The sequence below is a fragment of the Engraulis encrasicolus genome, chromosome 5 (assembly GCF_034702125.1).
Source record: "Engraulis encrasicolus isolate BLACKSEA-1 chromosome 5, IST_EnEncr_1.0, whole genome shotgun sequence".
Taxonomy (NCBI): Eukaryota; Metazoa; Chordata; class Actinopteri; order Clupeiformes; family Engraulidae; genus Engraulis; species Engraulis encrasicolus.
The window spans coordinates 34,308,083-34,321,499 of record NC_085861.1 but is presented as its reverse complement, the minus strand read 5'-3'; the positions used below and the strand labels follow the sequence as shown (position 1 = coordinate 34,321,499).

At 43.8% G+C, this 13,417-nt stretch overlaps 2 protein-coding genes across 3 annotated transcripts in view; both read right to left on the bottom strand.

Annotated features, from left to right (window-relative positions):
• The window catches only part of clk2b (CDC-like kinase 2b), a 20,700-nt gene extending 18,061 nt beyond the window's left edge, over window positions 1–2,639 (bottom strand). For both annotated transcript variants that reach the window (XM_063198169.1, XM_063198170.1), the window contains exon 1: window positions 1,994–2,639. In XM_063198169.1, the coding sequence (XP_063054239.1) occupies window positions 1,994–2,059 (66 nt within the window). In that variant the 5' untranslated portion in view covers window positions 2,060–2,639. The remainder of the gene's footprint in view (window positions 1–1,993) is intronic.
• Window positions 2,640–5,522: 2,883 nt separating this feature from the next.
• On the bottom strand, window positions 5,523–12,769 carry LOC134448498 (zinc-binding protein A33-like). Its single transcript, XM_063198168.1, has 6 exons — window positions 12,270–12,769; window positions 12,051–12,146; window positions 11,659–11,892; window positions 9,601–9,665; window positions 9,291–9,406; window positions 5,523–7,315 (listed from the first exon to the last, which is right to left on the bottom strand). The coding sequence occupies exons 1-6, from the start codon at window positions 12,663–12,665 to the stop codon at window positions 6,789–6,791; spliced, it is 1,434 nt and encodes a 477-aa protein (XP_063054238.1). The 5' UTR covers window positions 12,666–12,769; the 3' UTR covers window positions 5,523–6,788.
• Between the last annotated feature and the right edge of the window lie 648 nt (window positions 12,770–13,417).

The window sequence follows — 13,417 nt, the reverse complement described above, 5'->3', positions numbered from 1 at the left end:
TATTTTTGCCATTTTTGGGAAAATGTGTCCTGCATCAACACATTGCATAGGCATGTCACACCGCAGGAAAATGGAGTCACACCACAGGGAATTCACTGCATTATGGCCATTTTAATCCTTTTGTATACATGACTGACATCTGAGCTCATGCTAACTTGATAATGATATTGTGTTTAATCTTAATATGTGTTTTCATTTATAAAAAACTTTTTTTTTCCTTCTATAAGAGCAGTCACACCACAGGACACCATAAAATGAACCTAAGCATTGCGTGACAGAAACATTGCAATATGAAGACATATTAAGAGGTTAAGAGTCACCTTAAACTTCCACAGCACTCTCCAATAACTGATGTACTGACTGGTTAGGAGCCAGTCTTTAAGACCCTTGTAGTTGGCCTTGCAGCTGCCCATTCACAAACATTGACATACATGTCACCCCACAGGACGCAATTTGTGTTACGAAATTGAACTTGTAGTTAATATTACTGTTTTGAGTTTTTTTCACATTCACATATCTGAATATAAAGTTAATATTTATGCAATCATGCCAAATGCTTCATACATTATTCAAAATGTTGTTGGTTAATTTATATATATATTATATTCCAGGTTTCATTAATGTTACAGTCACACCGCAGGATATTTGACATATAATCCTGTACATAAATCTTAACAAAAATGTTTCTTCTCATCTAAGACTAATATGAAACATAATGTACTACATCTTCTTTCGTTGACATTTCTTTTTTTAAAGGAAAAAAAAAATTGTAGGTTTTTAACCAATGTTACAAAAAAACAAGGGGTCACGTCTCCCACCCATGCGCCAATGACTGTATATAACATGAGTATTCAGACATGGCAAACTGGTCACCTTGCCAATGCTAGATGCATGCGTGTTTGAATCTACCCTCAGGTGACCCAAAACTATCCGGGCACACAGACAGACAGACAGACAGACAGACAGACAGACAGACAGACAGAGTCATTGCAACACCTAGCCCAGCCTCCTCTAGGGTTCTAGTTAATAATACTCATTCGTTGGTTTTAAAGCATTCTAATTGGTGACAGAAACCTAAAACTCGTCCTTGGAAGTACATGGTGCATGCTCTGCAATGTTTGTCATCCATTACTATTGAAAAGTTCCTTCAAGCTCTATTACGAAGCTGCAGGGCAGATTTGAGCAGACTCATTGGTTTTCATACACACTTTCTGGAAAGGCAATGGGAAAGAGTCATCAAATGTAGCCTACCTAGTAAACGACACAGACTTTGTATAGATGGGCTGAAGGTGTTGTGTTGTGCTGTGCTGTGCTGTGCTGTGCTGTGCTGTGCTGTGCTGTGCTGTGCTGCGCTGCACTGCACTGCACTGCACTGCACTGCTGTAACTTGTGTTGTGTTGTGTTGTGTAACAAAACAAGCAAGAAGTAGATACGTATAGTCTACCAAAAAGATCACTCTCACACACACACACACACACACACACACACACACACACACACACACACACACACACACACACACACACACACACACACACACACACACACACACACACACACACACACACACACACACACACACACATTCATTGAGAGGGGGGGTACATGTTGTCTAAATACAAACACACAACAGTGTGTACACACACGCACCATATGCCAACACACAAGAGCAGTTCACATAACATGTTTTAAACACATGCTTTGCCATTTAACCCAGACCATCACAACAAATGGAAAATGCAAACTTTACTCATAGGTAGACAGACAGACAGACAGACAGACAGACAGACAGACAGACAGACTCTCTCTCTCTCTCTCACACACACACACACACACACACACACACACACACACACACACACACACACACACACACACACACACACACACACACACACACACAGCACACACACACACACACACACACACACACACACACACACACACACACACACCTCAAAGCATATAAGTTTGAAAGGAGATGGGTACTCACACACAGGCATTGGCAGAGACAGTCCAGAAAGTTCTTATAGAGAGACACCAGCTCCCTTCTGCCCATACTCCCTTATGGCACGACACACACACTCACACACCCCACACCCACACGCTGACACAGAGAAAACACGGACCCAGCACAACCCAGCAGACATAACAGAAAGAGAGAGAGTAAGAGAGAGAGAGAGAGAGAGAGAGAGAGAGAGAGAGAGAGAGAGAGAGAGAGAGAGAGAGAGAGAGAGAGAGAGAGAGAGAGAGAGAGAGAGAGAGAGAGAGAGAGAGATGTGAGAGTGATGTGTCCGAATTAAGAAAGGAGTATTAAGAAACAGGGACACACAGACATTGACAGAGCCCAAGCAAGCGAGCAGGCAGACAGACAAGCTGACTGACTGACTGACAGACAGACAGGCTGACAGACAGAGAGAATATGACAGGAGGGCTTTGAGAAGTACAGAGGCAGAGGGTTAAACAGATAGAGCGATAGAGGGGTAGTCAGATAGAGGGCTGTACAGGAGAGGCAGAAGAGGTCAAGGGTCAGAGAGGTCCTGGCGTAGAAGAGTCGAACCAAAACACTAAAACAGCTCAGCGAGAAAGAGCAAAAGGCAAGCCAAGGAGACGGAGAGGCATACGCCAAGCCAAGGAAGCGAAGGAGCGCAGGAGTGAAGGAGAGCGAAAGAGAAATAAGATGAGGAGAGAGGGGGGAGGGAGAGAGAGGGGCGGGGGAGGAGAGAGAGTGGAGGGTAGAGGGAGAGAGAACGAGAGAGAGAGAGCAGGGGTGAGGAGAGAGGGAGGGAGAGAGAGAGGGAGGGAGAGAGAGAGGGAACGAGAGAGAGGGAACGAGAGAGAGAGAGAGAGAGAGAAGCTGAGACTCTGCTATATATAACTCCTGGCTGAGTCCCGTCTGGGAAAATCCTGAGACGCGAATCAAAAGTTTTGAGTGCGAGCGCGAGAGCGACACGGCACGACACGACAGGCTCTGGTTACTCCTGGCGACCTGCTTATATCTCTTTAACCCACACCCCCTAACACACACACAGACACCAATACACACACACTCACACACACATGCGCTCGCGCACGCACACACACACACACACACACACACACACATGCCGCATTCACACATGCGCGCACGCACACACACCAACACACACACGCTCTCACACACACACACACACACACACACACATGCGCGCGCACTTACACACACACACACATTCACACGCACACACAAGTACCTCCTTATATCTCTTTAATCCAACACACACATGCACGCAGGCACACACACACCAACACACACACACACACACGCGCGCGTGTTCACACATGCGTGCACGCACAAACATGCACGCGCACACACACCAACACACACACGCTCACACACACACACAGACACACACACACACAAGTACCTCCTTATATATCTTTAACCCTCACCCCCAAACACACACACATACATACGCCAACACACAAACACATGCGCGCGCGCACACACACACCAACACACAAACACATGCACGCGCGCGCGTACACACACACACACACACACACACACACACACACACACACACACACACACACACACACACACACACACACACACACTAGTACCTCCTTATATCTCCTTAACCCACTTCCCAACACTCACATGCCTACACAAACATAAATGTGTATGCGCCACCAACATGCATACAAATGCATAAGCATGCACACACACACCAACATGCATACAAATGCATAAGCATGCACACACACACACACACACACACACACACACACACACACACACACACACACACACACACACACACACACACACACACACACACACACACACACACACACACACACACACACACACTCACACTCACACACACAGCCACTGACAGCTTTTGCCAGACCTGGGACCCCCCACCCAATACATGTAATGTAATGAGGACCCCATGCTGGGCCTCTGATGGCACTGATCAGACAGGAAGTCAGTTGAGGTGCTGCCTGCTGATGGTCTGCCCCCTGTAGGTCCGGCTGAATACTGGTTGTTTGGATTGTTGTGAATATGAATGATGTTTTGGATGTGTTGAATGGTTTGGTTGTTTTGGTTTTCCGATAGTTAACGAAACACATACTGACACTATCTCTGAGCATCGCATACACACACACACACACACACAAACATGTGATCCTTCAGTGAGTTTGTCAGACGGTACACAAACAGTGTGTGTCTGTGTGGCATATCAGCAATATACATCCCGTCTCTGAGTGGTTCATCAATACACACTGACTCACTGATAGTATGTGGCAACAGGTTCGCAAATAGACACTGACTCTTACATTGATCATCAGTATACACAGCTCCTCTCTGACGACAGGAAGGGCTTGCCAATACACACACTGTGTGTGGTGATGGCATCACTGGTGAGAGGAAATGCTTTGATGATGTACAAACATGACTTTGCAATCTTCATCTATAACATTTGTCTGAAACAGCCAAACCAGACGAAGAAGGTATCAAAGTACAAAACCAGTCATCAAGACAGGGTTAATACCTATTTACATGGCAAATTGTGAAAAAGTACATTTTACATGATATAAATAAATCAGCATAAATGTATGAACATACGTAAATAAAAATGTAGATCCATGCACAAGACTGTACATTAGAATAAAACTGAACTTGGCATTGCATATATGTGAAAGTGAAAGCCCATTGGGAAACTCCAAGTCCCATTGTCATTGTGACACAGCACTCCACAGCACACCAGTGAACACTGCACACAACAAAATTGCATTTATGCCTCACTCGTGTAAGGGGACAGCCCTCAGTGGTGCCTCTGGGGAGCAGTGCGGCGGGACGGTACCATGCTCAAGGTATGGAGGAGAGCACTGGTTGATTACTCCCCCCACCAACCTGGCGGATCGGGAGTCGAACCGGCAACCTTTGGGATACAAGTCTGACGCCCTAACCGCTTACCCATGACTGCCCATGCTGTGGATATATGCATATTTCACATGCTGTAACAGGAAAGAGAGACGCTCAAGTGTATTACGTAATATAGTCCAGAAGTGAAAACAAGATGTGCGTGTGTGTGTGTGCGTGTGCGTGCGTGAGTGCGTGCGTGCAGCAGTCCAGAAGTGAAAACAAGTGTGCGTGTGTGCGTGCGTGTGAGTGTGTGTAACTCTAAACCCTGCTCTGATGTTGGGGATACAGAGGTCCATCGCCTGAAGACGCTCTCTATCTCTCTCTCTCTCTCAAAATCCAATCCAATCAAGTCAAATCAAATCAAATGGCGCTTTATTGGCATGAATGACGAAATCACTGTTTACAAAGCAAGGTTCATAAAATAAAGACATATAGTCAGATAGTAATAATACTTGTAATTTAAAAAATGAAAAAAAAAACCATTTAATTATGTTTTCAGTAAATGTATAAAGTAGTGTGTGTGTGTGTGTGTGTGTGTGTGTGTGTGTGTGTGTGTGTGTGTGTGTGTGTGTGTGTGAATAGGCTATAGTGTGTTAAAATAGTTCTGTATAATGTTCAATTTTTCAATGCTGCGACAATTAGGGAAAATATATACCTACGTCATACAAAATACCATAAACCAAATAAGGGTATTATAACTTATAACACATTAGGAAGCTTTGCAATACCAAATCCACACTTAAAATCTTACAGTGATAATTGCCAAATACAACAACAACAACAACAACATGTTATTATTAATACATAGTTAGAAACTGGAATGTCAGAATTCGTCCTATCCTGCAATGGTGAAAAATCTTTTTAAAAAATCCTGGATCTGGATCGTGATCCGGATCACCACCAAAATTGTATGACTTGTTCCTTTTGTCATTTCCAAAAACTCCATACAATTTCATCGAAACCCATTCATAACTTTTTGAACTGTCCTGCTGTCAGACAAACAAACAAACAGACGGACGAACAAACACACAAATAGACAGACAAACCAAAGCGACCGAAAACATAACCTCCTTGGCGTAGGTAACAAAGGGTAAACTCAAAGGAGAAACAGACATAACAAACAAACAAGGGGACAATAACAATAACAACAGTGGTCTCAAATTATGTTTTCCCAAGGGACAAATTATGCAGCGCGAATTAGCTGAGGGACAAACAAATCACTCAACCACATGGCCACAGATAGCACACATAGCCTGTGTATGTTTTCATTTGTTTCAACGGCATATCGGGCCAAATGTTTACCATATCCCGCCATTTGGAGACATACTCAATCAACATTACAGAACAGAACTACCGGTAGGACTCCAACATCTCCCTCAGGGAATCTGCCAGTTGGAGTTCATTGTCTTTTCCGATACGTTTTCATGCTCACTACCAAAAGTGTTTGATTACATAGAGCGAATATTTTTTATTTCTGTGGTTCAAACGCCGCAAATGTACTTATGTCAATTTGATGATTCCAATATGGACTTTAGACCAATCACAAAATAGACCTATAAAGCCTAGTGCCAGTCAGGGGTGAAAGTAGTTTTCGTTTTCTGCTGGTGCTACAGTACACCCACACACCCCACAAATAAACAATACACAACCAACATAAACATGTACTACATATCTATATCCCTGCATGACTATTTCAGGTGTCACTTGTCTCAGATGGCATTGTGTGGTTGTATGTGTTTTATACTTAATTAGCAGATCTTACCTTTTTCAAATATTTGTTTTTGGAAAGCATTAAACCTATTCTCTTACCTGTACTGCGCACCAGCTGTACATTTCACACCAGTGCTACACACCTGTGCGCACCCGTCTACCTTCACCCATGGTGCCAGTAGAATGTAAGTGGCTCACTGTTCTTGCCTTTCTTGTACAGGCCGGGACACACAGTGATGGAGAGCGGTTGGTGGAAGCTGAAGGAGCATGAGCGTATCAGAGTCATGGTGTCTGCGTTATAGAAGGACACCTGTTGACCATCACAGTCCAGGTACAGGCCAATCCTCCTGGGAGGCTTGCCAGTGTCGATTCCTAAGATAGAGGATTCCACTCCATCATAAGACAAGACAAAGTTGCCCTTCCTAAGGTGGAGCTGAATTTCCCTCTCTGATGGCTGAAATGAGGAGCCTTTTGTCATCTCCAACTTAACGCCGATGCTCCAGTTTATCTTCCCCCCAACCTCCAGCTCGCAGTAGTGTCTGCCGGTCTGGAAGATTTGGATGGTGCTGGAACTGGGGTTGTAGTGTCTATACATGAGGCTAGTCCTGTCTGCCTGACGAATGCTGTGTCCTTCAGGGGACAGCTTGAGATATGAGTCTCCTGGGTCTTTAATGGTCACTCGTTCTGGGCCTGTATGGGGAGAGAACATCTATGAACTACAATTTCGGGTTCAAAAACTTTTTACTGAGGACTGAAATTCCATTAGAGAACCCTTGCCCCTAACCAAATCAAAACACTTAATCACTCCCCATATATTAGTCTGATAAACCAGCCTAAATGTGAGATTGGATGTGTAATTTGGGCTGAATCCCATTACACCCCTTAGCCTTACACCTTTCCCCTTCCCCGCCGTTTTGCGCGTCCACCTGTAGGGGTAGTGGTGTCTCAATTCACGTTAAGACAGAGGGGTAGGGGTACGGCGAAGGGCTTTCACCCCTCCAAACAGAGATTTTCCGACACCACAATCCAGACGGAGAGCTATGACAGATTTCTCTGAATGCATTGCGAATGCCTTTGAAAAATTGGCGGCAAGCCGCGGCATCCACAACAGCGCACAAATTCAAATATTTTCACCATAATTCACGGTTTTAAAGTGGTATTCCATTGTACTAAGTTTGACATTGTCCCAATGTTTCATGGTCATTGTCTCCGTGAAACACACGTGACAAAAATCACTATTTACGTCAACCTAATGCATGGAATTAGTGACAGCTGTGAGTGTCATTCCGTGATTGTTGAAGGGATGTCTCAATTCATAGGGGTTGCGTTTCAAGCCCTACACCTAACTGCTTCATTTGAAAGCACGAGGGGCAAGGGGAAGGCGTAGGGGTAGAAATTAGTCTTGGTCTGGCCCTGATGAATAGTACATACGAAGATTGTTGATGAGAACAACCAGGGGCTGTTCACTCACGGAACTTGCTACTAGCCACAACTGGCTAACCCTAACCACGGGACAGTGCAAAATGAATGGGTGTCAATGGAGTTTTTCACCATTATAATTTTTGTGATTTTTTATAATTTTTTGTCCTGAAATATTAATATTAAGTTCGAAGCTAGAAATAATAAGACCCCATTTGAGTAGCGTTTCGATTATTTTGCGCCACTAGATTATTATATACTGGGTCACAAAGCTCAATTTTTATGGGGCCAAACCCATAAAAATCTTCTAACCTGCTGTAAAACTACACACCTGAACGATTTGTCAATACAGCCTATTGTTAAACAACAGTCATAGTGCTTACCAGGAATGTTTTGTTGATAATATTTGTGACTGGAAATGGCAGTAGCAGTGTATTTAGCATGGGTTCCCCTTTCCATTCCATACATTTTCCCACATGAAGGACTGGCCTACGCTCGTTACTGCAGTAATGCATGCGAAGCTAACTGGCTACAATGGGAACCAATGAGACTGAGCCTTCTCCCAGTGTGTTCTAATTTCTCTGGAACAACCCATTGTCTTTCAAACCGCGCCTGTGCCTGTAGGCCAACGCTCTGACCAATCAGCACCATCTTTCTCGTTGATGTGCTTTCCCAGTGTTGCGAGCTTTGTCGTCACTCCCTCAAAACCCTGCCTGCTTTGATTCAAAACAAATCTCTGCGTTTTGATTGGTTTGCCAGATTCAAAATGTTCCTGCTGCCTAATCAACCTTCAGTATTTGATATTAAACAGTGCATGTCGGTGTAGTGTATCAGTGTAGTCTGTTATTATCCCCCAAGCACAATGCGGCAGCAATATTATGGTCCTCCACATTTTGTGTGACCGACTTCCAAGATCGCAGACTCCTTGTCAGCTCAAAACTTCAAGTGCTTAGTTTGCATGACAACTATTGAAGCACCATATCTTCTGCCCTAACACTCTGTAATTATATTGTACTCTGTACTGTACAAAATGGCCAACTTTAGAGATGACTTTTTTGTTATCATGACAATTATTGAACATTTATTGAAGGTATGTGAACTGATTACATTCTGGACGATTGACATGGTCGGGATTCCAGTAGCTTTATGTACTACAAACCCAAGGTTTGGGGCATTTCAAGGATACATCTCTGGCAGTTGGGGTGACTGCAATAGCCACGTTTAACAGAGTAGGCCCTTTTCTCACCTGGTTTAATGGTCTGCAGCATCTCCTTCCACACAAAGTAGGCCATGTGGGTCTCATAGGGGCCCATGGACAGGGAGTCAGGAATGACCACCACGTCTTTGACCTTTGACCTCAACCTGCCACACAAGTTGACATTATTCAGATCTCTAAGGAATTGCACGATAGAGCCAGTTGCTAGCCAGTGATGAGCATTGAAAAGAAAATGTCTTCATACATGTTTACGAGGGATTCCCATTTGACTGCTACCGACAGTATACCACATATCCACTGTATGTATCTCATAGCCATAGCCTTGCTTTGCATACTACACCTTGTCTGCCCATCTTGTTCCTCTTTCATTCCCTCTGTCACATGGAATCCTTTATCTTGCCACCACTAGCCCGCACGCGTAAGCGTGCGCACGCACGCACACACACACACACGCACACACACACACACACAGGAGTTGATTTGTAAATATTCATTCTACAACACAAGGGCAAGGGTTAAAGGGGTATGCCACTATTTTGGGGCTTAATACAGTTAAAATCGTTGGCCAGGGTTTATAAAGGTGGTAAAGTGTCTTATTTTTTATGTTAAGCGTTGTCTTGCTTTAAGACAAGTTAAAAGAGGGAATATGTCGCTAAGCTAGTGAAAGTCAATGGATCCATGTAGCATTGTAGCATGCTACACGGATCCATTGACTTTCACTAGCTTAGCGACATGCTCCCTCTTTTAACTTGTCTTAAAGCAAGACAACGGCTTACAGCAGTGATACTCACTATTTTTTCCTCAAGAGCCACATTAGGAGAAAAAAATCAGGAGGAGAGCCGCATGGAGCGCAAGGGCAGTTCAGTTTAACGTGGCGCTGACAGATGGCCAATATGCCACCTGAGTCAAAACCAACACAAAAACAGAGGGACGAGTCCAGTTTTTGTTGTTTCTCTCTCTCTCTGGTGCTGTCAGCCAGCATATTTTTGATGGCTGATGGATAGACCTCCGGATCGTCATTCACAATGTAACGAGGACGGAATTAACAGATTGGCTCAAGAGTTATTGAGCTTGTGAAGGATGGTTGCCTGATGGTCTTGTTAACTTATTATTTATAAAAATGCGACGTCGCCGACAGCACTGAGTTCTATCAGTCAGCTGTCAATCAATGCCGTGCGGAGAGAGAGAGAAAGCGAGATAGAGAACGTTTAAGTTTCCAACTTGCAGCATTCCAACGCGCTCTGCTTGCCTTCATTGCCCATTTAACAGCGCCAGGTTAAAATGAACAGCGATTTGGGAGATGGTCACCAAGCAATCTGCGCGAGAGAGTTACACCAGGCGCGAAAATGAACAGCGATTTGCGATGTGGTCACCAACAATGCAATCTGCGCGAGAGAGTTACACCAGGCGCGTGCACGCATCATTCACAATGTATGATGGAATTACTCGTTTGATGTGGACAAGATAATTTAGGCCTATTGGTCTCCGCCATTGAGTGTCGTGGCGTTGTTGTGAAGGATGTTTGCCGAATTAGGTGAAGTTTCTGCGCTCTTTTCTCTGCTGATAGACGACCCCCAGTCATTTAGAATGTAAAGCCGTCTATTTTTAAAACAATGCAAAACTAAGCCACCAATGAAAATGTGAACAAACGTCCATAAAAATGACAGCCAGTGCATTTTCAAATAAGATCTGTGATTGATTTTCGCTGCTCACTTCGGAGGGGAAATCTGGCTTGCTGCGTGCGCCCGAGTCAAATTTGTCAGTAGGCTAAATAAACAACGACGCATGGGGTGCCGGGTCAGCCAGGTGGAAAAAAAGTGATCTTGATGTAGGCTAGACGTGTCCATAGCCTCTCCTACTTGGCGTGATGCAGATGACTGTGATGCGTGTTCATTGTATATGTATGTAGGCATTGCAGATTTTAAATACAGGTCTGTTAATTGTGTTGGGCTATAATATTTTTTCTATAACCTTGCGAGCCGCCAAGTCAGCCACGCAATGAGTAACAGGGGTTTACATGAAAAATAAGACACTTAACCACCTTTATAAACCCTGGCCAACAATTTTAACTGTATTAAGCCCCAAAATAGTGGCATCCCCCTTTAAGTAAATTAAGCATAACATTACAATAACAGGCTGTACTGCAATATGTTTAATGTAGAGAGTGAATTTCATTGGATGTGCTGTAATGTCACACTCTCTGACTGGCAATAACATTGACAACACTTTCACTTTCACTTCAAGCACCTACAAACAAGTATGTTTCTTGAGGGTGGGTTAACGTGTAGAGCCTGCTTTATCTGTGCTCAGTCATGCACAGACTAAGGATTAAGTAAATCAAATCTTTGGTAGAATATAGCTGCATATTTGTTCCTGATGTGAAGTGTGAATCTCTGACCTGCAGGAAGTATTGTGGTTGGGGGATCTGTGGGGCACTCTGCAGGATTTGCTCCATTTCTCTGCTTTCCGCTGCTTTTGCCTGGATGTCTGTCAAGTTGTGCTGCATAGCAGTCACACACTCTTCCATCTTATCCTCCAACTCTGTGTGCAGCTCCTCCTCTCTTTTCCTCAGGAACTCACACATTGCCTCAAAGTCAGCTGAGATCTGAGTCTTCAGCCCTGCACATCTTTCCTGCAGTTAGCAAGACCCACATACTGTCGATATCTTTTCATTCTATCTTTCTGATTGTTTACCATTAGTAATAATATATTTTACAATACAAATAAACTATAAGTTGTATTTTTTACAGAGGCGATGGTGCAAAGATGCTAAGAAAGGTGTTGCCTCACCTTGCACTTGGATATCTCAGCCTGTTGGGACACCATAGTGCCTTCAAGAGCTTCATTCTCTTTGGAAAGAAATCTCAAGACTTCTTTCACTTTCCCCTTGTAATATCAGACAACAAAGCTCATTACACAGGAAATGTAACACTGTGTCGTAAAATACAGAAAATGAATTCTACACAGCATATGATTTGTATACTGTACGTTTAGCAAAGCATACTGTACCTTGCTTTCCTCAGATGCCTCCTTCACTGGTTTCAATGTGTGTCCCTGATGTTTGCCCTGCAATCCACAAACGACACAAATCAGCTTCTGTTCCGTCTCACAAAATAGTTTCATCTTCTCATCATGCTCTCCACACATTAGATCATTGTCAGGATCTGCCATGGATCTCCTTCTGATGGATTGAGTGATGTTCCTGAGGACCCGGTTTGGTCTGATGTCCGCTAAGGAGAAGGGTTCTCTGCACTCTGGGCACAGGCTGGGTCCGATACTGGCATTGACATGACCAGTGATACAGTTACGGCAATAGGAGTGTTGACAAGGTAGAATTGCTGGATCAACAAAGTCACTCAAACACACTGGACACTGAATGTAGCGTTGGAATGCCGCCGCAGCCATCTTAACGTAAATGCTGCCGAATGTTCTAATCTCTTATTCCAAAGCAGACCTGACCATCCAAACAGACCTTCTCACATGACGGTATGCAGAGAAAGCAGCCCCAACACTGCAATGTATCAGAAAGAATATGTAGTATGTGCGTATGTGCCTGTGTAATTGTATTGTTGGTCAGGTGAGTCACACCCAATGCTGGTAGGATCGTTTGACTGGAATGCCTTATCATGCAAACTGCGAAGAAAACATTAACATTATCTCTCGCACATATTTCTCCCTGGTATGTTCCTGCCACAGTCCGCTGGTGTGCTGGTATTACACACATGTGTCATTAGTGTGTCGAGTTTTAAACACAGTTCAGATTATTTTTATGTTAGTCAAAAAAGGCTCGTTTTTATTTTTAAGTCAGAATTCTCTGATGTTCACAAACAAATTCAGTTTGTCTGCAATTCATGGATCATGAATTACACCTGTGATATGACTTACAGGAATGTCTATGTAGCAGGAAAGTCCCTATGGACTGAAACGGGTAAAGACGCCTAACTTCAGAGATGTCAAAGGTGAAAGTAAAAGTAAAGAAAGAAACACAGTTTTCTTCCAACACAGGTAACTTATCTGAGTAACCAGTAGGCCTGTGCACTTGTCTTATGATCAGCTGACTATGCTCTGGATGGATCACATTTGTAGTGGGTTCTTGTTGGGTTTTTAGTGTTTTTCAGTAACAACCGTTTATCTCATTAGGTAGGTACAGTGGAGTG

Bases quoted from the DNA above. Each gene is read 5' to 3' on its own strand.
- LOC134448498 (XM_063198168.1), bottom strand. From the start codon at position 12,665: ATGGCTGCGGCGGCATTCCAACGCTACATTCAGTGTCCAGTGTGTTTG. The intron at 9,666-11,658 runs GTCAGAGATTCA...CGTGCGGGCTAG, and splicing joins AACCACAATACTTCCTGCAG to TGGTGGCAAGATAAAGGATT. The intron at 7,316-9,290 runs GTGAGAAAAGGG...CTCCCCATACAG, and splicing joins GCTGCAGACCATTAAACCAG to GCCCAGAACGAGTGACCATT.